This window comes from Bos taurus, chromosome Y, assembly GCF_002263795.3.
Source record: "Bos taurus isolate L1 Dominette 01449 registration number 42190680 breed Hereford chromosome Y, ARS-UCD2.0, whole genome shotgun sequence".
In the NCBI taxonomy this organism is placed as follows: domain Eukaryota; kingdom Metazoa; phylum Chordata; class Mammalia; order Artiodactyla; family Bovidae; genus Bos; species Bos taurus.
The window spans coordinates 3,551,019-3,577,487 of NC_082638.1; the positions used below are offsets into that span (position 1 = coordinate 3,551,019).

Here is a 26,469-nt window from a genome sequence, read left to right on the forward strand (position 1 = left end):
GCCCCCCCAAAAAAATCACTGCTCATGAGTATCATTTTCTGCGAAAATCCCCCAGTCAATAATGAGTAAAAGACCCACATAATTTACTTTTTTGCTATTTTACTATAATATTTTTATTAAGTTAATAATTTTAACTTAAAAGATAATGACTTTACTTAGACAGCATGTTAAAAAGCAGAGACATTACTTTTCCAACAAAGGTCTGTCTAGACAAAGCTATGGTTTGTCCAGTGGTCATGTATGGATGTGACAGTTGGACTATAAAGAAAGCTGAGTGCTGAAGAATTGATGCTTTTGAACTGTGGTGTTGGAGAAGACTCTTGAGAGTCCCTTGAACACCAAGGAGATCCAACCAGTCCATCCTAAAGGACATCAGTTCTGAATATTCATTGGAAGGACTGATGCTGAGGCTAAAACTCTAATACTCTGGCCACCTGATGCGAAGAACTGACTCATTTGAAAAGACCCTGATGCTGGGAAAGATTGAGGGCAGGAGGAGAAGGGGACGACAGAGGATGAGACGGTTGGCTGGCATCACTGACTCGATGGACATGAGTTTGAGTACACTCCGGGAGTTGGTGATGGACAGGGAGGCCTGGCATGCTGCAGTCCATGGGGTCACAAAGAGTCAGACATGACTGAGCAACTGAACTGATATGAAATAATGACTTTAGAGTATTGTGACGGATTCTGCCATAAATCTACACGAATCGGCCATAAGCATACATGTATCCCTTCCATCCTGACTCCCCCTTTCCACCTCCTTCCCCAAGGCATCCTTCAAGGTTGTCGCAGAGCACTGGCTTTGGGTGTCAAGTCAAACATCAAACTCCCACGTGTCATCTATTTTACACGTGGTAATGTACATGTGTCAGGGCTACTGTCTCAAATCACCCCATCCTCTCCCTCCTCCACTGAGTGCAAAAGTCTGTTCTTTACGGCTGAGTCTCCACTGCTGCCCCGTGTGTAGGATTGTTAATACCGTGTTTCTAGATTCCATTTATATTTGTTAATATACGATATTTGTCATTCTGACTTACTTCGCTCTGTACAATAGGCTCTAGGGTCATCCACCTAGAGTGTCCCTGGGCTTCCCTTGTGGCTCAGCTGGTAAAGAATCCCCCCACAATGCTGGAGACCTGGGTTCGATCCGTGGGTTGGGAAGATTCCCTGGAGAAGGGAAAGGCTACCCACTCCAGGATTCTGGCCTGGAGAATCCCATTGACTGTAGAGTCCGTGGGGTTGTAAAGAGACTCAACTGAGCGACTTTCACTTTTCCATCCACCTCTTTAAACGGACTCAAGTTCCATTGTGTACATGTACCACTTCTTTATCCATTCATCGGCCACTGGACACCTAGTTTGCTTAGACTAATCTTACATAAGAACCTTCAGTAGACTCAACTGCATTGGAGAAGGAAATGGCAACCCACTCCAGTGTTCTTGCCTGGAGAATCCCAGGGACGGGGGAGCCTGGTGGGCTGCCGCCTATGGGGCCGCACAGAGTCCAACATGACTGAAGTGACTTAGCAGCAGCAGCAGCAGACTCAACTTAAAAGATGGCATGGGCCTTCTTTGAAATCCCCAGAAAGGGCATTAAGAAGCATTTGTAATTGGATTGGTGGAAAGGAAATAGAAAAGTGACAGGTTTTGCTTTATATGCACAGCTTTGTATTTTAAGACTTCCCTGGGGGCTCAGACAGTAAATCATCTGCCTACAATGTGGGAGACCCGGGTTCAATCCCTGAGGCAGGAAGATCTCCTGGAGAAGGAAATGGCAACCCACTCAAGTATTCTTCCCTGGAAAATCCCATGGACGGAGGAGCCTGGTGGGATACAGTCCATGAGGTCTCAGAGTCAGACACGACTGAGCGACTTCATTTTTCTTTCTTGTAATTTAACAAGACAATGGGAGACACAGCCCTTATGCATTGCTAGAGCAAAGGCATACATTCTGTAGCCAATGAGAAAAAATGCTTTTCCTTCTTTCAAAGCTAGCAGGTACATTTCAAAGGTTAAAAATGATTATAGTTGGTTAAAATATCCATGCAATGACTTGAAGAGAAAAAAAAAAAGCTCTCTTAGAGACTTGTACTGTTTTGTTTTTATAACTATCAAAATCTGATGAAAATATAAAGACATGCACATTGAAAACATTGTTTAAAACCTCTGGTTTTCGTTCAAGGACAAATGCATGCCACTGACAAAACCATCTCTGTTCAAGTTAAGCGACACGGAATGAAAATGAATTCTGCATGGATGACACTGCCATCAGGACATGTTTCAAGGAAAATGAAACCTCCGGTACTCGCGAAAAAGCAACAGCTGCTGAGTGTGAGAAGTGGAAATAAACACAATTGCCATAAAATTAGGCATTCAAGGATTTTGACAACTAGGAGTTCACTCATTCTGCAATTGAAAACAAATGTTGGAGTAAATATACTCTCTCCTTTGTGAACGAGGTTTAATTTTGCATTATGAAGTCCAGAACAGAGCCAGGAGAAATCATCCGAAAGGTGTTTATTGTCTGGTAGACAGGCAGAATTAAAAAGCAGAGACACAGCTCTGCAGACAAGGGTCCATATAGTCAAAGCTATGGTTCTAATCCTAAAGGAAATTGATCCTGAATATTCATTGTAAGGACTGATGCTGAAGCGCCAGTACTTTGGCCACCTGATGCGAAGAACTGACTCACTGGAAAAGACCCTGTGCTGGGAAAGACTGAAGGCAGGAGAAGAAGGGGGAGAAAGAGGATGAGCTGAATGGAGGGCATCACTGACTCTATGGACATGAGTTTGAGCAAGTTCCGGGAGTTGGTGATGGACCGGGAGGCCTCCTGTGCTGCAGTCCATGGGGTCTCAAAGGGTCAGACAGGACGGAGCGACTGAACATCAACAAATGGTTTCTCCAGGGGTCATGTACAGAGGTGAGAGTTGGACCATAAAGAAGGCTGAGCCCCGAGGAATTGATGCTTTCCAACTGTGCTGCTGGAGAAGACTCTTGAGAATCCCTTGGACTGCAAGGAGATCCAACCATTCAATCCTAAATAAAAAAGAACTGAGGCTGAAGCTCCAGTACTTGACCACCTGATGTGAAAGGCTGGCTCACTGCAGAAGACCCTGATGCTGGGAAAGACTGAGGGCAGGAAGAGAAGGGGTCCACAGAGGATGAGATGGTTGGATGGCATCACCGACTCAATGGACACGAGTTTGAGCAAACTCCGGGCAATAGTGAAGGAAAAGGAAGCCTGGTGTGCTGCAGTCCATGAAGTCACAAGGAGTCAGACATGACTTAGCAACTAAACGGCAGAAAACACTTGGAAGGGAAGTACAACATAAGCTATGACCGCATCCCCCGACCCCAGCCCACAAGGAAGATTGGGCCCATCCTTCGGGTGAAGAAACAAAGCCGGATGCAACTGAGTGTGGGCTTTTCTCAATAAAGAGACAATGCCGCTGTGCCCCTTCGTTCTCAGAGAACAGAGATCCAGAAAGAGCAAGCGGTTCTCAACTGGGTCCATGCGTCCCAAGCCCTCCCCAGCAGGGGACTCTTGGCCATTCCCCGGGCACATGTGTGGCTGTCTTGACTGTGGGCTGGGAAATGTCACTGGAATCCAGAGGGCAAAGGTCAGGGATGCCGTTCAGACCCCACAGTGCACAACAGTGACCCCCCACAAAACAGGAAACATTCCAAATGTCAGGAGTGCAGAGGTCCAGAAACCATGAAATCTGTAATATACTCTGACGTGTGTGTGTCACTTGCTCAGTCATACTCGACTCTTTGTGACCCCAGGGACTGTAGCCCACCAGGCTCCTCTATCCATGGGATGCTCCAGACAAGGATCTGGAGTGGGTTGCCCTGCCCTCCTCCAGGGGGGATCTTACAACTCAGGGATGCAACCTGTGTCTCTGATGTCTCCTGCATTGGCAGGCGGGTTCTTTACCACTGGCGCCACCTGAGAAGCACAATAATACCCTGGGAGTTAGAGGTCATTTCCTTTCCCAGAATGGAAAGTTAAACCAATTAAAAAAAAAGGTGGGGGGGGGGGCCTCAAAAAATACTAGCAAACCAAGCCCAGCAGCATGGAAAATGGATTATACACCGTGACCAAAAGGGGATTTACTGCAGGTTATGATGGCAGTTCAATAGCCCCAAATTGATTAATGTAATATATCAAAACAAAAACCGCGTGGGAATACTCAAAAGACAAAAAAAAAAAACTATCTCAAAAGGAATCTGGTCTAAAACAACGTCTAAAACTGCAGAGCTCTGAACACATAATTGATTAAGGGATTTTTGCAGAAACTAAAGTTTAGTTTTGCAGAAACTAAAGTTCGGCGATCTGTGGCTGCCGAACTTTTAGGTAACGTGAACACTGACACATCTCCATTCAATAACATGTGGGTCATAAAAGGTACATTAATACATCTCTTGTCGATAAATTGTTAAAAAAAAATAGGTATAAATAGGTGTGATTCTGGGTTATGTAAAGACTTGTTAAAGGAAAAAAAGAGAAAAGGGCAAAGGCAAAAAGAGGCAAAAGAAATAAATTCAACTTAACAGCTAAGGAACGTGCATGCAGAACATGTCATCTAAAAATCAAACATTAAAAACCCTCTTCATAAATCAATGCTGAAAACATTGCTATTGCGGTTTAGTCGCAAGGTCATGTTCTGACTCAGTGCGACCCAACAGACCGAATGCCGCCAGGCTCCTCTGTCCATAGGATTTCCCAAGTAAGGATACTGAAATAGGTGGCCATTTTTCTTCTTGAACTAAAAAGTAAATAACTCAAGAAAACATGGGTAAATGGAGGACGTACAAATGGCCACTATTTCAATATTTACATGAGAAGACCACAACAATATTAGCCATCAGAGAAAGCACATAAAAAATGGCAGAGTATTTATACCCACTACTGCTGCTGCTGCTACGTCGCTTCAGTCGTGTCCGACTCTGTGCGACCCCATAGACGGCAGCCCACCAGGCTCCCCCGTCCCTGGGATTCTCCAGGCAAGAACACTGGAGTGGGTTGCCATTGCCTTCTCCAGTGCATCAAAGTGAAAAGTGAAAGTGAAGCCGCTCAGTCGTGTCCGACTCTTAGCGACCCCATGGACTGCAGCCCACCAGGACAGCTAAAGTCCTAAAGACAGACAAGAACCACTCTTGGCAAGAAAGTAGAGAAACTGGAAACTTTATATTGGAGGGAATATAAACTAGTGCAACCACTTTACAGAACAAATGGGAAGTTAGTCGGATGATTAAAAACGTAGTTAGTCAGATGATTAAAACATAATACCCTAACATAGTACCCAGTAATTTCACTCCTAGGTGAAATTACTCCTATTCGAGAGAAGAGAATATGTATATCCACATGAAAACTTGTATGCAAATGTTCAGAGTGCGATTATTCATCACATCCAAAAATTGGAAAAAAAAATAGAAATCAAAAGATGAATGGATAAATAAAACATTATATCCATGCAATAGAATAATATTTATCCATAAAAATGTAACAAAGCACTCAGGTATGCCACAATGAGGACAGGATCTTGAAAACATTACGTTCAGTGAAAGGCAGACTCAAAATAGCATCTTCTTTGAGTCTACTGAAACATTTCTTCCAGGTTTTGCCGTAACATCTTACGGGAAAACCCAGACGAATGTTTTCGCCAACCCAGTATATGATTCCATTAGCATAAAATGCCCAGAAAAGACAAATCCACAGTGAGAGATGATAGACTGATGATTAAGTTTTGGGAAGTCGGGAAGAATAAATATTGGGTTTCTCCTTGGATGGATGAAAATATTCAACAATTAGAGGGCGTTGATGGTGGTACTTCTCAAATGTGCACCCTGACTAGCAGTTCAGTTCAGTTGCTCAGTCGTGCCCGACTCTTTGGGATCCCATGAATCGCAGCACGCCAGGCCTCCCTGTCCATCACCAACTCCCGGAGTTCACCCAGACTCACGTCCATCGAGTCAGTGATGCCATCCAGCCATCTCATCTTCTGGCGTCCCCTTCTCCTCCTGCACCCTGTCTATAGACTTTTAAATAAAGGATACAGACACTGCAATGTGGGAGACGAAGCAATCCAGTGGCTCATTTACAAGAAGGTGAAGAAGAGGGTGCGGGAAAGGCCATTAAAAGAATTCAGAGTATTCAAAAAACAAGACCCTCCAGAGAACTAAGTCCACGAACTATTGCCACAATGGACAGAGGAAACTAACTGGCATAAGAGGGGAAGAAACCGATAAATATAACTGAAATAAATAGAAGAAAAACATGAATAGCAAGGGGGCAAAAAGGAGATGCAGAAACAGATGAGGCCATTTGCACAAGATTCTTTTTTTCCGGAAAGATGTGAAAGGCCTGGTTTTATCAAAGAAGTATCAATGCTGTAGAAAAAGATGGGTGGTATTTCTAAATTATAAGTTTAGCTTATATAGAAGGGAGAAGAAGACAGGGTAAATGATCAAAAATGGACTGAAATAGGAATCCTTCTGGGGTGTCCTACATGTGTTTGAAAAAGCATAGAATTAAGAAACATACATGTGTGCCTATATCTATTAAATACATACATACTTATCTCTGGATAGTATAACTCTCTATATACAGATATATAACCATCTCTCTCAAGAGTCTTCTCCAACACCACAGTTCAAAAGCATCCATTCTTTGGCGTTCAGCTTTCTTTATAGTCCAACTCTCACATCTATACATGACCACTGGAAAAACCGTAGCCTTGACTAGAGAGACCTTTGTTGGCAAAGTAATGTCTCTGCTTTTTAATATGCTGTCTAGGTTGGTCATAGCTTTTCTTCCAAGGAGCAAGTGTCTTTTAATTTCATGGCTGCAGTCACTATCTGCAGTGATTTTGGAGCCCTGAAAAGTAAAGTCTGACACTGTTTCCCCATCTATTTCCCATGAAGTGATGGGACCAGATGCCATGATCTTAATTTTCTGAATGTTGAGTTTTAAGCCAGCTTTTTCCACTCTCCTCTTTCACTTTCATCAAGAGGCTCTTTAGTTCTTCAAAGAAGTGATACTTTTGAACTGTGGAGTTGGAGAAGACTCTTGAGAGTCCCTTGGACTACAAGGAGATCCAACCAGTCCATCCTAAGGGAAATCAGTCCTGAATGTTCATTGGAAGGACTGATGCTGAAGCTGAAACTCCAATCCTTTGGCCACCTGATGCGAAGAGCTGACTCATTGGAAAAAAACCTGATGTTGGGACAGATGGAAGGCAGGAGTAGAAAGGGAAGACAGAGGATAAGATGGTTGGATGGCATCACCGACTCAGTGGACCTGAGTTTGAGTCAACTCCAGGAGTTGGTGATGGACAGGGAGGCCTGGCATGCTGCAGTCCATGGGGTCGCAGAGAGCTGGACACAACTGAGCAACTGAACTGAACTGAAATGATCTGAACTGAACCATCTCTCTGTATCTGTCTATATACTGTATACATATAACTATCTCTATATGTAACATATACACCTATCTCTTTATTTTTAATCTCTTACTATATCTATATGTCTACCTATCTACCTACCTGTCCACCATCTATCTAGCTACCATCTGTCCTTTCTATGTTTTCTATCTGTATTTATCTATGCATCTTTAACTATCTATGTCTCTACCTACCTACCAACCTGTCTACCTATCTATCACCTATCTATCTAGTATCTATCTTTTCTATTTTATTGACTCTATCTGCCAGATGGCTAAGAAAAAACTCACAACTGAGTTATCTAAACCATGCCTGGGATGTTTTATTAAAGACACAGCGACCACTCTGAGTGACAGAAAGCATTTCTCAATTCAAACGGGAAACATTTCCTTATTCCAAAATCCCTTCTGCAACTCCGATACAAATGTTAGTTCTCTTCGGTAGAACTGGTGGTGTCTTGCTGTGATGTCGTCTCATACCTCTGTCTATGCTCAGGGCTTCCCTGGTGGCTCAGTTGGTAAAGAATCTGCCTGCAGCACAGCAGACCCGGGTTCGAACTCTGGGTTGGGAAGATCCCCTGGAGAAGGCAATGGCGACCCACTCCAGTATTCTTGTCTGGAAAATCCCATGGACGGAGGAGTCTAATGGGTTACAGTCCATGGGATGGCAAAGAGTCGGACACAAATGAGCAGCTAACTTTCACTTCACTTTCAGAATTGGTGGTGTCTCTTAGTGAGGTTATCTCATACCTCTGTCTGTACTGAAACGTGTATCTTTATAACATGCGTGTATATCCTACCTACCTCCCTATGACAAACCCACTGCCCAAGACCTGGATTTTTTCCCCATGATATCAGAACCTAGAATAAAAGCCACTGTACTGAATGCAATAAAAACCAATGCCTGTGACCCCAATTAATGGCATAAAGAGTCTTCCAAATGATGTACTTGCACGAAGACCTCAGGTCATCCGTGTCCAATGTCTGTTACGTCAAAGGGATGCATTTAACATTCCAAAATGCTTTTGAGCTTTTATGCTGAGACTCACACCCTTCTTTCAAAGAACTATTATTATTATTTTTAAATCAAAGGAAAAGCTGCCCAGCTCCTCAGATGGGACTTAATCCAATCCATATGTTACTACGGAATCTTATTTTAAAAAACATGATTGAGGTTTTAGCTCCCTGTACAAAGCAGTCGGACCTGGCAGTTTACCTATTCTATATGCAACAGCTTGAATCTGTTCATCCCAAATTTCTAATCCCTCTGCCCCCTGAGTCCTAGGCAACCACAAGGATGTTCTCAATGGCTGTGAATGTACTTCTGTCTTGTAGGTAAAATCGTTTGTGTTGCAGAGTCCACTTAGAAGTGATTTCATATGGTATTCGTCTTTCTCTTTCTGACTTACTTCACTTCCCATTACGATCTCTCGGTTGGTTGATCCATGTTGCTGCAAATGGAATTGCTTCCTGCTTTTCTACAGCTGTCAGTTATTCGATTATATCGTATATATGCACCATATCTTCTTTATCGACTCATCTGTATCTGTTCATCAGACATTTCCATTGTGTCCATGTCTTAGCTACTGTTAACAGTACTTCTATGAACATAAGGGGTCCTTGTATCTTTTTAAATGAGTTTTGTTTGTGTATGTACCCAGGAATGGGATTGCTGTATCACATGGCAATTCTGTTTCTGGTTTTTTGGGGCATCTCCATGTCATGTTCCGCAGTGGCTTTGCCAAGTTATATTCCCATCAACAGTGCAGGAGGCTTCCCTTTCCTCTGCACCCTCTATAGCGTTTGCTATTTGTAAACTTTTTAATGATAGCCACGCTGACTGGTGTGAACAGATACCTCATTATAGTTTTGATTTGCATTTCTCTCATGATTGGCAATTTGGAGTACCTCTTCAAGTCACACTTTCATATTAGTTTTCTATGTGAGTGCATGTCTGTATACTCTTTGAAAGCACAGCCTTTGATTTCTCTATAATGCTGTAAAAAAAACAATAACCAGTGATGGACGGGGGGGCTGGCGTGCTGCGATTCATGGAGTCGCAGAGAGTCGGACACGACTGAGCAACTAAATTGAACCGAACTGATGGATTGAAATTTTTTTTTTTAAATATGATTTACATTGTTAAATGCATAGCACATCTGCCATTTCTGGGTTACATTTTAAGCCTTAAAATATTCTCTTTGAGGACATCCTGGTCGTCCAGAGGTTAAGACTTCACTTTTCACTGCAGGGGGTGAGAGTTCAATCCCCTGGTCAAGGAGCGAAGATCCCAGTAAGCTAAGATGCCTCAGGGCCAAATAAGCAGAGTATAAAACAGAAGCAATACTGTAACAGAATTCCATAAAGACTTTAAAACGGTACACATCCAAAACCAGAAAAACATATTCTCTCTGATCCCTGTGTACCCAAGGATTTATTTTCATAAAGACCATGATGGAAAGTCCAGTGTGTGAGAGGGAAAAAGAAAAAGAAACATGGTCTGCAGGCCAGAATGTGTACAGTCTTGGAGCGTTTCAGCCCCAAGGGTCTTTCAAGTTCACACTCCAATTGCCTTTTAGAGACTTTTTTCAATGATCTGACTTAGGACTAAGGACTAATTCTTTAACTACATGTGAGAGAGGAAGAAAGGGTATGCAGGAAAAAAGCAGGTATGTCTCTTACCAGTGTTAGTTAAAAATCATTTCAGGAATCATTGCCTGAAACTGAATTTCAGGCTCACCCCAATCAAGCAAATGTTGGAGGCTCTCAAATTCAACACTACTCCTCGGAACTCACCAGTTTTTTGTTTTTTTTTTTTAATCACACTACACCGTCTTCTTCCCAACTCAAATACCAGTCACACCTTTCTTTCCTTTCCATTTTTTTTTAAAGTCATGACTCAGAGCATATTATTTTTAAAAAATTTTTTTGGCTGTGCAGCGTACAGAATCTTAGTTCCTTAATGAGGAAACTAAATTGGGGACCTTCTGCTGCATGGTGGGAGCACAGAGTCTTAAACACTGGACCACGAGCGAAGTCTCACACGTTTCATTTAGAATGATGTTTGTGTGTTTATCCCTGTGAAGACAGAAACCACCCTTTAACGAAGGAAAATCGATCAGCCCCTCTTTTGCTGTGTGCAAAGCCAAAGGAAGAAAGGGCACAGGCAGAGAAACTGGATTCTTTCTTTCAGAATGAGTCATCATCGCAGACTCTGTTTGCGAGGCAAACGTCCAAGAAAACATCCAAGAAAGAGCACTGTTTCACGGACGCCCTGGGTGATCATTAGCAAAAGTTCATGCTGCTGCTGCTGCTGCTGCTAAGTCGCTTCAGTCGTGTCCGACTCTGTGCGACCCCGTAGACGGCAGCCCATGAGGCTCCCCCGTCCCTGGGATTCTCCAGGCAAGAACACTGGAGCGGGTTGCCATTTCCTTCTCCAGTGCATGAAAGTGAAAAGTGAAAGGGAAGTCACTCAGTCGTGTCCGACTCTTTGCGACCCATCGACTGCAGCCCACCAGGCTCCTCCATCCATGGGATTTTCCAGGCAAGAGTACTGGAGTGGGGTGCCATTGCCTTCTCCGAAAAGTTCATGTGACACCCTCAAATCAGTTAACTGCAACATATGGGCTCCCCCGGTGGCTTAGATGGTAAAGAATATGCTTGTAATGTGCGAGACCTGGGTTCAGTCACGGGGTTGTGAAGATCCCTTGGAGGAGGGCACAGCAACCCACTGCAGCATTCTTGTCTGGAGAATTCCCATGGACAGAGGAGCCTGGAGGGCTGTAGTCCATGGGGTTGCAAAGAGTTGGACATGACTGAGCGACTAAGCACATACATGTGCTGTTTAACGTAATTAATGAATTTATATATTTATTTTTGGCTGAGTCGAGTCTTAGTTGCAGAATGTGGGATCTTTTGTTGAGGCATTCGAGGGTTCAGGTGCCCCAGGGCATATAGGATCTTAGATCCTGGACCAGGGATCAAACCTGTGTCTTCTGCATCAGAAGGTGGCTTCCAAACCAATGGACAGCCAGGGAAGTCCCAACATGTGCTTTCAGAATAGACTCTTCTATCAAAGATGTCTGAACGCTGTGATTTCCAAAAGAGACTATGCATGCAAAAATAACAAGGCAACTTCTTTGAAGAAATTCTGAATCATTCAAGAGTTGGAGGAAATTCCCTATCATACGATAATCAATAATTTTGTGCATTTGAGATCGAACAAAAAAATCTTTTCTATTGTAGCTTCTCATCACCCGTCAAATTCATTGCCACCCCTCAGTGCCTTTATCTGCTGCAGAGTATTACTTTTCTCTGTGGCATCACCGACTTGATGGACATGAGCTTGAGAATGCTCTGGGAGTTGGTGACGGACAGGGAGGAGGCCTGGGATGCTGCAGTCCATGGGGTCGCAAAGAGTCAGACACGCCTGAGAGACTGAACTGAAGTGACATCTATCTCATGACTACTATGGTTCTTTATCCCACCATAATGCTTTCCCTATCTACCCTCCTCATGCGCTTCTAAAATCCCAGAAATAGAGCATTCACTGTCAACCTAACCTCCTCCTTATGTGCGGGACAAATCAACAAATGCAATGGGCATTTTCATCCACCAGGAGGCAGAAGAGGAAAACCTAAGTCAATGATCAGAGACATGAAACCTGACTTTTTTGTCCAAGGTCCTGGTACTTATCAACACACCAGCAACAATAGACACCAGATTGACAGTTTCCCAGCGAGTATTAAATGTACACAGAGCTACTGATGAAGATGACGAAAGACCTTCTGTTTAGCAGAGGGGAGGGATAAGCATCTTGTTTTTTTCCTCTATTGCAAAACTTTTGGATCACGGAAGGCTTGACAGAGCAGTGTAAAGAACCCACCTGCCAAGGCAGGAGACAAAAGAGACGTGGGTTCGATCCCTGGGTGGGGAAGATCCCTTGGAGGAGGGCATGGAAAACCTCTCTAGTATCCTTACCTGTAGAATCCCGTGGACAGAGAAGCCTGGTAGGCTACAGTCCACGGGGGTCACAAGGAATGGGACACGACCGAGCGACTAACACTTCCCCTTTCTTTCCAGTATTCTTGCCTGGGAAATCCCAGGGACAGAGGAGCCTGGTGGTCTACAGCACATGCAGTGATGACGAGTCAAAGTCAACTGAGTGACTGAGCACTCTGACTAGACCAAGGAAGCTTGACCTTCTTCCCTGCTGCAGGGTGTCCGTCCTATATAACTATGTCATCTTGACTCTAATGGATATACCTTCCTCCATCCCCCACTCCCTCTAGAACAACATCAGTGATCACTGCAGACACAGAGGCTGGAAGCCTGTTTGCAGGCTGGCCAATCACCCCCACGCACACCCACCACGGAGGGTCTTACGCTAAGGGCTTCCACTGGCTCCTTCCATCCCCATTTGGCTTCGCGGTTCAGTCTCTCAGTCATGTCCGACTCTTTTCGACCCCATGGGCTGCAGCATGCCACACCTCCCTGTGCATCACCAACTCCAGGAGCTTGCTCAAACTCATGTCCATCGAGTCGGTGATGCCGTTCAGCCATCTCATCCTCTGCTGCCCCCTTCTCCTCCTGCCTTCAGTCTTTCCCAGCATCGGGAGTTGTGAGCGGTCCTACATAAAGTCTCTGGACACTCCCGATTTTCTCAGACCTCCTGTACTTCTTCACATTTGCTTGTCTTTCCCCTCGGGGCAATACCTTATATTTCCTCTATCCATGCAGCTTCTCCCGTCACTGACTAGTGAAGACGTTCTCTCTGGAGGATGAGAAGGCAAGTTTTTCAAGGTGGAAATCTAACCAGAGGGAACCTGATAGGTGAGACAAGAGAATGGACTTGGGAGGGAAGCATGAAGATGCCACAAGGGAGAGATGGTTTGTTTTTTTTTTTCCTTTATGGATATGTTGGTGAAGTTTTGGGGGCTTCCCAGGTGGCAGTAGGGATAAAGAATTCATCCGCTAATGCAGGAGAGACAAGAGGATCACTGGGGTAAAGAGATCACTGGGTGAGAAAGATCCCCTGGAGTAACAAGTGGCAACCTACTCCAGTATTCTCTTTTTTTTCTCCCCAGTCCAGTTATTCTTTCCTGAAAAATTCCACGGACAGAGGAGCCTGGAGGGCTACAATCCATGGGATTGTAAAGAGTTGGACATGACTTAGCAACAGAGCGTGAGTGGGCGTGCACACACACACACAAACTTTTGACCTGATGGGAAAATGACTTCCATGAGAAATCCAAAAGAAAATCTGTAGGAAAAGATAAAGTCAAATAAAGAATAAAGATTTACAGGGGGGGAAATGGTCAAAGTACCAAACAGTAGATGGCATCTTCAACTCTTAAGTGAAAAAGAAATGTACATACCAGCTAAATAGAAAACTGACGTTTTTCAGCAGAGAAAGAGCCGGAATGTTTTAATAGAAGGGAGCCACTGAGTTGCCCAGATGGAAATTTGCTTGTGTGTGCATGAAAAGTGAGCATGTGTTTCTGATGTTCTGGGAATCCTTGAAAAAAGGCAGTTATATACCACGGTATGGGTGACATTTCATCAGACTGTAACATACTCGTCAGGCGAGAAGTCTGATGAAGTCGTTCGTTAGGTCAGTGGTCTTAATGCCACGCGTGGGTCAAAGACAGGAAGAGTACAATTAAGTGGGCTTCAGAGGTTAGACACTGGATGGGTGGACAAAGCCTTGGATCTACTGCAACAAGAGCCTTGCTTTTTTCAAACACCATGGCTGGGGGCACACATCATATTACGAAGACGTGTCACAGTGGCCCGTCAATAGAGATTTTAAGGCAACTGTATCAGCAATCAAGGACCCGCTCTCAGGAATACAAAACCACACTGAAAGCCCAGCAGCAATATTAACATTTCCCAAAGAGTCCTAGATTAGACAATAAATTAGGTGCTCACTAGCTAACCAAGGTTTTCGTTAGGCAGTCCTGATGAAAGAAAATATTCCTTGTCTGAAAAGCAAATGTGGGGATAATCTCATTGACCTCCTATTACAAGTGCTTTATCCTTGTTTTTCGAAAGAATGATAAATGGAAATTTAGGTGGTATTGGATAGATACTACAACATTACATTTTTGGCTACTTTTTCCCCGCCTCCCAGTGACTCAACAGTGACGTTAATAAGATGTCCAAGGCTATTAATAACACTGGAAATTTTTCCGTAACTGGGCTTAATGGTCAGTACCATCACTGACTCAGTGGACACGAGTTTGACCAAATTCCGAGAGATGGTGAAGGACAAGGAAGCCTGGCGTGCTGCAGTCCATGGGGTGGCAGAGAGTCAGCTGAGCAGCTGAGCAACAGCAGCAAGTCCTGGGCTATCAAACCTCGCAAGCACAAAGCCACTGGACGGTCAAGTGGTGTGCACAATCACCTCGCAAGGGACAGAACAGAACCACCTTTTACAGAGATTCAGGAAATGTTAGCTGACTCTTCTCAATGTAACAGGACAGACAGCAAGTGGAGAGAAGGTCCCACTGCATTTTTATTCCATGCCAGTGTCCTGTTTTCTTTCTGACCATCATTCATTTTTCAAAACTTCTCTTTGAGGGTAGGAAAACAGAATTTGTTACTCTGTAAAAAATTTAAAAAAGCAGTAATCATCTCAAACAATGCTTTTCCATTCCTTAGGCAGAAAAACAGCATTTCGGCATGTACAACTTTTTGAAGAAAAAAGATGATTTCTATGTTTTGGTAAAATAAATGTCTACTCCTATGAAAAGCTCTAATACAGATGATCGTCACAGCGGATGCTGTGCCATTTCATTGACTCATTAAAAAAAATAAATATCTGCATGCCAACAGTTTGAAATATTTTCACACAACGATAATAGCAATTTTCCCTGCAAGCAAAGAAGTTAAACGACCACCTCCTGGTTTGCAAGAGGACAGCAGTCCACGCAAGATGTCTGAGAAAGATTGACCGAGTCACGCTTGAACGAAATCTATTGCCCTGTGCAGTTGGCCAAGTTGGCACACGTTCACACCTTCAGATAAAAGGGGGTCTGTGGTGTTGGGCTTCACACGAACTCATTCGCGGAATGTAAATAGACTGTCTCGGGGATGCTAAATTGCTTCTTTCATTTCCTCGCCGTGACTCTTGCAGCTTCTGTGCTGCCCTCCCCAAGATTTGTTTCTTCTAACTCTCAGCAACAGAAGGTAAACTTAAAACGGTTCAGATGAGGAAAGTTAAATCGGAAGCTTTTTTCCTTTCTTTTTAAAAAAAAAGGAAGAAAAAGAAAAGAAGGTGTGTGTAATTCCCACAGAATTGTTCCAGATTCAAAAAACGGGCCAAACAGATAAGAGATCACGTGTAAAGCCGCTTAATACCAGCTGGGCGTTAGAGAGGGGACAGGCGTCGATTTCTCTTGAAATCTAACCTTTTAAGTCGCATCAGCGCCACGGCGTTCAGGCGAGACAATGTTTTGCTATTTCTGCAAAGCGAGAGCTTGCCCAAAACCACGGCCCCGATCAGAAAGCGCCAACGGGAGCTGGTGATGCTCCATACAGACCCCCACACTGCGCTCTTTGAAAGCGCTGCCAGGGGTCACGCGGTGGTCCCTGGCTTCCTCTGCCCACCTCGTCCTGAGAATGGACCTTTTGTGAGGGATCACGGAACACCACTTCCTGTCTCAAACACCAGTAGCCAAAGCAACTCCCCAGAGGATTCTGAAGCAAACAAACAAGAAAATAGTCAGAGGGGCATGCGATCCACAGTCTTCGAAACGAACGGAAATGACAAAGATTTGGCTCCGAGCACCAGCGTGAGAAAAGAAAAGGAAATAAAAATCACGAAACGAGAAGGCTCTAGACGCTGAGTGATGCTGTCTACCATCTCCTCCTCTGTCGCCCCCTTCTCCTCCCGCCCTCGGTCTTTGCCAATGAGTCAGTTCTTCGCATCAGCTGGCCAAAGGATTGGAGTTTCAGCTTCAGCATCAGTCCTTCCAATGAATATTCAGGACTGATCTCCTTTAGGATGGACTGGTTGCATCTCCCTGCAGTCCAAGGGACTCTCAAGAGTCTTCTCCAACACCACAGTTCAAAAGCATCAATCCTTCGGTGCCCAGCCTTCTTTATGGTCCAACTCTCACATCCATACCTGACTATTGGAAAAATCTAAATAGCTTTGACTACACGGACCTTTGTCAGCAAAGTAATGTCTCTGCTTTTTAATATGCTGACTAGGTTGGTCAGTTTTTCTTCCAAAGAGCATGTGTCTTTTAATTTCATGGCTGCAGTCACCATCTGCAGAGATTTTGGAGTCCAAGACAATAAGATAAATAAGTAATGTCTGTCACTGTTTCCCTTTTGAAAACCTGAAATTTCAAGTACTCTATGGCTGTTCCCAAAGGTACAAGTGTGCAGACATCTTGCATGTTTCAATTAGAAAGTCACTTCAACAACTGTCCCACTTCCCTGGGGTCTTCTATACGTCAGTGTTTTACTGGTGAATGAAACGAAATGCTCACAACAAAATTCAAACATCAAGTTGAAAATAAAATATTTTTGTTGATACCTGTGTATCTGGAGAAAACATTTTCAATGTTTTCTTGTTTGACGCAATTCCTTGAGTCCAGATTTTTTTTTTTTTTTACCATAAACATCCTATAACACACAGATCTCTTTCTCACAGCCACACTGTTACAAATTCAATTTTCTGCACCATCTCAATGCATCGTTTTTCCCTCTGCCTTGCTACTAGGCTTGCAGAATCTTAGTTCCCTGACCATGGATTAAACACGTACCCCCTGCAGTGGAAGCTCAGAGTCTCAACCACTAGATCACCAGGGAAGCCCCCTCAGTGCATTTTTGCCTAGAAAATAAATGCGCTTACATAGACCATGCATATTCTTCATGAACTGACCAAGAGCAGGAAAAACCACAGCAGATAAGCCTCAAAACATTGCCATCAAAATGCTATTTTTTTTGCAACCATACTGTTCGTGAAAATGAATAGAATACCAAAACAACAGATTGCTGCTCTTGAATTCCTACGCTCTTAGCCAAGGTCTTCTCATAGTCAATTGTAAAATTTACACAAAATGAAATATCAGCAAGTTGCAAAATTCAAATAAGAGTATTTCATCACACGAGAATGCAAGTCATGTGACCACCTACCGCCTCTCGTCTTCAAGATCCACTAGATACACAATATCCTAGAGAGTAAGTAAAAGCGTTTCCAACTCATGATCAACACAGCCACAAAACCACAAAAGCGCATGTATATGGCCCATTGTCCACTGTATCGAGTTATAACCTGTTACCTAACGCTTTATCAGACAGCACCCAACTGTGTTCACGCAACAGGCTTATGTCAGCCAAGCCCAGAGAAAGAAAAGTACTTTCCATAACATCCCAAGTTCATTCGATGACCCAGGAGGCTGAATCTGTTGGAGGAGGGTTCAAGGAAAAGAAACCATTGGATTAAAATGTGAAAATGAAACAAAAAAGAAAATGGATGGTGCTACCTGAAAGTCAGGGAAGGAATGTAGCTTGTAGCATGAAGTGAGGTTTGTAGCAGAAAATTCCTAGGCGTTGGAGTAACATGCGTGGAAGCAACGAAGCCCACAAAACAAGAAGCAAAATTTTCTCACGGTTGAGGACAGTCCAAGGGAATGAAGTCTCTGGATGAAAATATGAAAAGTAACAGAAACGAACCAAAAAGGAAATGTGAAAGTTACGCAACAGATGCATCTTTAGCGTGATAAAAAAGAAAACCGACGGACCGACCGACGGTGCGCCGTGAAAGTGATGGAACAGATGCCTCTTGGAGCATTAAGTGAGGTTTCTAGCAGAGATTCCTAGGAACTGCAGTAACATTCGTGGAAGCAAGGAACCCCCACAGAACAAGAAGCAGAACTCACGCGTGGTCAGCAGGCGCTCACTCACCTAGGATCCCCAGCCGGTAGTTAATCGTGATGACGATGACGTTGCCGTAGCTGGCCAGGATGCTGCCGTCGATCATGTTGCCCGTGCCCTCCATGTAGGACCCGCCGTGGATGTACACCATCACCGGCTTCTTGCTGTTCTGATCATGGATGTCTGCAAGAAAGAGCCAAGTAAGGGGAAAAAAAAAATCACACTGATTAACCGAGACTCGGCCAAAAGACGTGAGTGACTTTCCCTAGTTGGGATGGGAATCCATCGCGTGGCCCTTTCTTGAATTAGGAATACCTCAGTTCAGATGGTCAGATGGCATCATGGACTCGACGGACATGAGTCTGAGCAAACTCTGGGAGGTGCGGAAGGACAGGGAAGCCTAGCATCGCAAAGAGTCGGACAAGACTGAGCAACTAAAACAACAGTTAAGATGGTTAAGGATAATAGTCGATGCTGCTACATTTTCTACTCATAGAAATGATGCAGACGTTGGAATGAACTTGTATGTATGGGTATGCTTCCATATGTACCTATCACACTACAGATTTAACCACTGAGATGAATGAATCACTTCTTCCCTACGTAGTAATCAAACCCCAGAAGGAGACATGCACTGAAGAAGCCCATGGCTTCTATTAGTGGTACAGAATTTGTTTGCAATGCAGGAGACCCGGGTTTCATCCCTGGGATGTCAAGATCCCCTGGAGAAGGGCATGCAACTCACGCCAGTGTTCCTGCCTGGAGAATCCCATGGACACAGGAGCCTGGTGGGCTACAGTCCATGGAGTCACAAAGAGTCGGACACGACTCAGCAACTAACACACATACATAGTATCTACTAAAGCATATATTTTAATTATCTAAGTTAGTGCAAAGTCAACTTCAAAATTATCAATTTTTACTGTAACTGCCTTCTTCAGTCAAACATTTGAGCTTCAAGATCCACTTTCGACTTAACGATGAGAACATAATGCTAGTAGTGAAACCCCAAGCTCTCGATACACTATTGCAAGAAGAAAACAATGGTTAAAAATGATCAACAGAACAGAAGGGTGGAAAAGCAAAGGAAGGTGCCCAAGCAAGTGTCTTTTCTCTAAATGACTGTTTGCAACGATATGCCAACTGAAGTGACAGAAAGAGAAAAAAAAGTGAAAGAGATGTGAACTGAAATAAAGACGGCACAAGCCTGCAACCTCAAGATGAAAAGGTTGCAATCCTGCTCAATTCCACATGGAATAAAAACTCCCAGTGTGATTTGAAACCAGAGTATCCTTAGTCACCATGACTTTGACACTGATGTGAAAATCCTACTTTACAATGGTCTGTGACAAGAGAAATCTGGCCAGCAGTTGTCTGCTTTCTCAAAAGCTGTGATCAAATAACGTCTTTGGTGTTCAATGTCCCTTGAGCTTATATGTAGTGTTTAAGAATCGTGACCTCCATTGTAATTCCTTCTGGGAATTTCTGTATGTATAAACATATACATGTGTGTCATTTAAATACCTGCATGTTACCAAATAGCAACCTACTCCAGTATTCTTGCCTGGAGAATCCCATGGATGGAGGAGCCTGGAGGGCTACCGTCCATGGGGTCACAGAGAGTCGGACATGACTGAGCGAGTGATGGATATGTGTTATCAAGAAAAAAGCAAACGTATCCGTACTTATATTTACTTTTTTTTTTTTCCTTAAAAACTTTTTTTTTTTGCTTAATTGATGGAGACATGTTTGAATGATCAAGAAAGAGTTTTAAGGAAATAAACCAACATGTGGATGGAGGCTGCTCATAAAATGAATTACGAGCACCATCTGTAAACAGGCTCCTGGTTGCTACCAGACACCCTCCCGGAGGCCATAGAACCTTGTGGTCACAGTCAAGTACAGGAAAGTGTACAGGAAAGTACAGGAAAGTGTCAAGCCACCCATCTGTCTGTAGATACTTAACCCACAGCAGAAGAGCGCAATTTTCTCATGTAAAATTTAAGGAAGAAGTAAAAAATCCTTTTTGAATCTTTCACTCACCAGTCGCTCAGTCGCATCTGACTCTCTGGGACCCCATGGACCATAGCCTGCCAGGCTCCTCTGTCCATGGGATTCTCCAGGCAAGGATACTGGAGTGGGGTGTCATGCCCTTCTCCAGGGAACCTTCCCAACCCAGGGAATGAACCTTCACCTCCTGTGCTGGCAGGCATATTCTTCACCACGCAGCCTCCTCAGAGGCCCTTACTCATCATGTGCTTTGTGGAACTCTTTAATCAACCATCGTCCGAATAAAGTGTGCTGTTTTACACCATCCTCTAGTGTCTCTGGACACTGATTTACTGCTTGAGTTCTTATTTATGTTACCCTTCTTGGTTGCATTACAGGAAAGAAAGAAGTTGACATTTTTTGGACTGTTTTAAGGGGTTCCCTCGGGAGAAAAAAAAAAAAAGTTAGGTTAACAGCTATTACCTTCTGAGACACACAGAAGAAGGTTCTTGTGAGCTCAGGGAAGAAATAATCAGATGTCATATTTATTCAATGTTAGGGGGAAAAGAAAAAATAACAGTTTCTTGGTATTTAAAAGGAGAAAGCATTTTAATATAACAGGTAGCTGGTGGGATTGTGAAAACAGATGCCAGTGATAAAAAAAGGAATAAGACGCTAAAAGCATACAAGGGTGCAAGATGCAAATTACACCTGTAGTTGGTTATATAAGGATGAAATTATAGGTGGTCTGCGGCCTGACAAGGACAGGGTAGCTGATGACTCAGGGCAGCTGTCGTGGTCCAGAGACATCAGAAGAAACTTCTACGGTGAATACTGAAAGCAAGGGGAACGTTCTGAATGCGGGTCTACAAAACATTAAATAATAGTCATATTGAGAGAATAGCGGGTGAGGAGGCAACCCTGGCAGAGCTTTTGTCAGAGACCTGCTGATTTATGAAAGAAATCTATGAGTGTGGGAAAACCAAGCAAGTGATAAAAAGGCGAACTTTTTTTGAGGGAACTTTTGCTTCCCAGCAAGGACGGGTCTCTGGTCCACTTTAAATTGTCTTTTAGCCAGAGAACCACACGTCCATCAAGGGCGCTCGTCCCTTTAACTTAAATAGTCAGAAATCCATGCCAGTCTGCCTCGGGCTTTCCTGATGGTTCAGGGCAGAAAGAATCCGCCTGCCAATGGAATACACGAGGTTGCATCCCTGGGTTGGGAAGGTCCCCTGGAGAAGGAACTGGGAGCCCGCTCCAGTATTCTTGCCTGGGAAATCGCATGGGCAGAAGAGCCTGGTGGGCTACAGTCCGTGGGGTTGCCATGAGTCGGACACGACTGCGCGACTGAGCACACAGAGGCAGACCCGACCTGCCCGAGCCTGCAAAGGCTCATTTTAAGCTGTTTCTTTCCTTCGAAACCATTTGTTCCACTGAAGGAAGAAGATAACCACTTGCTAATGATGGTTTACATGCTGCGTTATCTTCCGTCTTTAAAAAAACATCACTCTACTTCCAGTGGGTAATCTGTCCAACAGTTTGAGAGCCTTCAGAAAGAAACTCTCCATAGCAACTAAACATTTTTAGGAGGGGGAAAAAAAAAGTTCTGAAAGCAGCCATGGTGTGAAAACAGAGATGCAAAGACCTAGCTTTTCAGCCTTTTTCAATTCTTTGCTATACCCCCTACTTTTTATTTTTATTTTTCCTTTAAAGCTTCCAAAATGCGTTTCAGAGAGAAACAACCAATTGTCCTCAAGACACTTTTTCGTGTGTGTTACTGAGAAGATGCTTTGAAAACCCTATTTTGGAATCAGTACATTTGGGAGAAACAATCGTAAAAACAAAGAAAGATGGAAACGCCAGCCGCCCCCCCCACCAAAAAAAAAAAGTTGTACTGAGCTGTCTTGGTGTCCACAGAAGAAACCAGCAAGACCAAAGCTCAAAAATACAACACGAAATTACAAAAGAACATTTGGAAGAAAGAAAAGAACGCGTACATGCATGCCTTAAAATCTTACTTTCTCTTCTTGTGATCAAGCCAAAAAAAAAAAAACTTAGGAAAAAGAAAACAGTGAGTTTCCTTGTAAATGGCATTTTCTTACTCACTTCATATTGAGAAACACGTATCTACATTCTCCCAGGGGGGTTACATGGCCATTGTGGTTAAAAATGACAGTAATCCCCAAACAAGAAGAAAATAAATAAGCACACAGAAGTGTACTCTCTTCAGATAAGGGGAGGAAAAACAGGTTGAAATGGAAAAAAGAAAAAAAAAGATATAAAATCATGCATCAAGATCGAGCTTTGTAAAAAACAAAAAATACCTTCATCTTCACCACCGTCATTACTCGTTATACCATCAGCGTTTTTCTTTGACTTGGCTCCTGGGGTCATATTGAGAAGGAAAATAAAGGGAAAAAAAAAAAGAGAATTCAAAAACAACAGGTTTGCAAAAAAATTCAGAAGAAAGATACTACGCAGTCAAAGAAAAAAAACGTTATACAAAAAGCTGAAATCTGTTACATCTGATTTCAAAAACATGAAATAGGGAGATGCAAAATGCATATAAACATAAATATGTCAAGAAGAACAAATTCAAAATGTTACTTGCGAAAAAAAAAATTGATACCCAGTGAAAATGCAGTTTCAGGGTTAAAATAATACTACTGCAAAAAAAAAAAAAAAGGGGGGGGGGAATGTGAGTTGTAAAAAAATAAAAAGGAAATCAAATTATTTTTAAAGGGTTTCCCAAATTTTAAAAAGAAATGCATATGAAATATTCCTCTAATTTTAACAAGTAATAATGTAGATACATTTTTGAAATGTCACTGATACACTTTGCTTAGGAAATTCTATACATTAAGAAGAAACATGTTAAACTATAATAAACATGAAAGATGATTCAAAATATCTTAAAATTGACATTCGTTTCATGCATAAGAACTTAAAAGCATACCATTCCTGATAAACATCAGACAGTCAGTACAATTTATTTAAATCACGAATGCTCAGTTGTCACTAGGAGCTGAAAAGAAACAATTCTAAGTTTCTAAAAGAAACTACAACTAGAAGAGAAGACTGCACAGAATTGATTCCTTTGGTCTACTGTAAGCTAACACCCTCAACAAGTGTTTCTGAAATCAAGATAAAACACTACAAATCATGTTTTTCTGTTTCGAATACTTATTAAATATTGCTTTAAGGTTATTGTTGTTTAAAAAAAAAGAATAAATAAATAAAGTCACCTACCTGGATGACATGAAACATAAACCACCTTGAAATTTCCTTGTCAGCAAAATGAACAGAGAGGTTCCCTTAATGCCACCAAAAAACCCTCAAAAACAAACAAAAAAACCCCAAACAAGGCTCTCTGTATGCAGTCTGCCATTTGGGTTTCTATATCTTTAAGATACAAGAAGCGAAAACATTAAATATCACTGAATTATTCCATTCGCTCAACTGCCTTCTTTTTACAGACAGATCTGGCCCACTAGGATGTATATGCTAGTTCTGGAAAACCTGAGTGGTGGTGGCCAACAGGGAAAAAAATGGTCTTTACTTTCCTTCCTGGCTTCCCTGGTGGCTCAGAGGGTCAAGAATCTGCCCACAGTGTGGGAGACCCGGGTTTGATCCCTGGGTCGGGAAGATCCCCTGGGAGAAGGGAATAGCAACCCACTCCAGTGTCTCAGACTGGAGAATCCCACGGACAGAGGAGGCTGGTGGGCTATACAGCCCATGGGGTCGCCAAGACTTGGATACTACAGAGGCAGTAACACTTTCCCTTTACATTCCTTCCTGGATAAACCTCGTCCCTGTCACCCACAAGACTTGTATCTTAAAAAGCAACTACAGTTGTTACAAACTCAGGGGACAGCATCATGTTTTGAAATCAAGATCCGAAGTTGCTGTTTTCATCCCTCAACAAGGGTTGCGTATTGGAAGAATCACATGGATTAACCAAGCAGAACTGGGAGGGAAGCTGAAAACCTGATTCCCTCTGCTGGTAGATTTTTTAAGATTTAAATATTCCCCACTGTAGACAATCTCAAGCTACCCACATAAAAGTCTCTGAGGAGAGCTTGGAAAGCGGTCCTGAATATTCATTGGAAGGCCTGATTCTGAAGCCGAAACTCCAATCCTTTGGCCACTTGATGAGAAGAACGGATTCATTTGAAAAGACTCTGATGCTGGGAAAGATTGAAGTCAGGAGGAGAAGGGGACAACGGAGGATGAGAGGGTTGGGTGGCATCACCGACTTGATGGACAGGAGTTTGAGCAAACTCCAGGAGATGGTGATGGACAGGGAGGCCTGGCGTGCTGCAATATATGTGATAGCAAAAAGTCGGGACACGACTGAAGGACTGAAGTGATGACCCTGACGATTCAACCTGTTATAGCCATCAGCTTAACACGGAAGTCAATTCATGCCCAAGAATTCCACTGCAACGAAAGATCTTAAAACAAACTTAAAGAAACAACCTTCTTCAAATAAGCGCCATTGTTTTCTGCACTGTTCAGTTCATAGTTTATCAGTATAAAACCTACTTCCAAGCTATCTCACGGGCTGAATTTATGGCTACATGTCGTTAAGAATAGTGTAAGAAATACCTTGCTTTCTTGACTGCACCACGCACCTTACAGAACCTGAGACGGAACCTGTGTCCCCTGCAGTGGAAGAACAGAGTCCTAATGCCTGAACCACCAGAGAAGTCTAAGAAATGCCTTTCTTACAGACATAGTCTATGTGGAGGCTAGAAATAAATTCCTCTGCATTTCTGATCAAAATTTCAGCTTTTTGAAGATTTTCTAAGTTTTTAAAAAAACAGGTCACCTCTTTCATTGAAGAAGAAAAGACACTGGAAAGAAAAAGGTGTGGGCTTCCCTGGTGTCTCAGGTGGTAAAGAATCCTCCTGCAATGCGGGAGACCTGGGTTCGATTCCCTGGGTTGGGAAGATCCCCTGGAGAAGGGAAAGGCCACCCACTCCAGTATTCTGGCCTGGAGAATTCCACAGACTGTACAGTCCATGGGGTCGCAAAGAGTCGGACACGACTGAGCAACTTTCACTTTCAAGAGACGTGGAATGGATTAAGGGACTGAAAGTGTTATCTGATGGTGCAAATTCCTTCCCAGAAAATATGTTCGTCGTGAAATGTGACTATCTCCCTGGACCACAGCCTTTCCCGCTCGGTAGGCAGTGACAAAGGTCTGTACCTTGGACCCCACACCTGCACTCTGCCTTTCCCATGAGTCTGCCCTTATAGCCCTGCCTTCTTCTGGATTTTCTTCTTCTTAAGACTCCTTTGTCTTTCCAGCCACAGCTGAAATCTCAGGAACACGACCGCTGGCCTGGCTGAAACCCAAACAGAGGCCACTCTGCAAGGTCTGGGCTGAGTTAAATGCCAGAGTTCTTTCTCAAGCTCCACTTCTCAGTGTCTTCAGGCTCACCGTCAGTCCATGGAATTGCAGGAATCTGGAATTCTTCCCTGGGGAAGGATGAGAGGCAGTATTGAAGGAAACTATCCCTACCCACTCCACAAGGGTGCAGGAAAATGCTTGGAAGATTTGCGATGTTTTTAGAAGTCACACAGCCTAGTTATATCACTGATTAAGTGCCAATACAAAGGCAGTGTCTTCAAGGCTTCAGCAAATTTCTTTGATCACACAAGTATGATCTGTAAGAGCTCTAGAGAGGGATAATTTTCAATCACAAAATCAACTCACCAAGGTGTGAAATTGAAGGATTTGTGTCTGTGTGCCTGTGTGTACATATATGTGGAGTTGTTCAACAAGCAACGTAACCTTGGATTCCCAGGTGGCGCTCGTGGTAAAGAATCCACCTGCCAATGCAGGAGACGTGGGTTCGATCCCTGGGTCGGGAAGATCTTCTGCAGGAGGAAATGGCAAGGCACTCCAGGATTGTTGCCTGGGAAATCTCATGGACAGAGAAGCCCAGCGGGCTACAGTCCAAGATGTCACAATAAATCGGACACAACTGAGCTACTGAACAGTACCATATTACTCACAGCGTAACCTGATTTGAGAACATTTCCATGCCCCTAAAATGATTGCTTCTGCCCACTGCAGGCATTCAATATTTCTAACATCAATCTCTCTTAGTCAACTAATGACAAGCGTAGGCT

At 43.3% G+C, this 26,469-nt stretch overlaps 1 protein-coding gene across 2 annotated transcripts in view; it reads right to left on the minus strand.

Annotated features, from left to right (window-relative positions):
- Positions 1 to 26,469, minus strand: part of LOC100300059 (neuroligin 4 X-linked) — a 394,985-nt gene that overhangs the window by 136,133 nt on the left and 232,383 nt on the right. Inside the window, exons 5-6 of one of the 2 annotated variants that reach the window (XM_059884058.1) lie at positions 22,653 to 22,712; positions 18,370 to 18,522 (exon numbers count right to left, since the gene is read on the minus strand). In XM_059884058.1, the coding sequence (XP_059740041.1) occupies positions 18,370 to 18,522; positions 22,653 to 22,712 (213 nt within the window). The remainder of the gene's footprint in view (positions 1 to 18,369; positions 18,523 to 22,652; positions 22,713 to 26,469) is intronic. The other variant, XM_015461827.3, reaches the window with a different exon arrangement.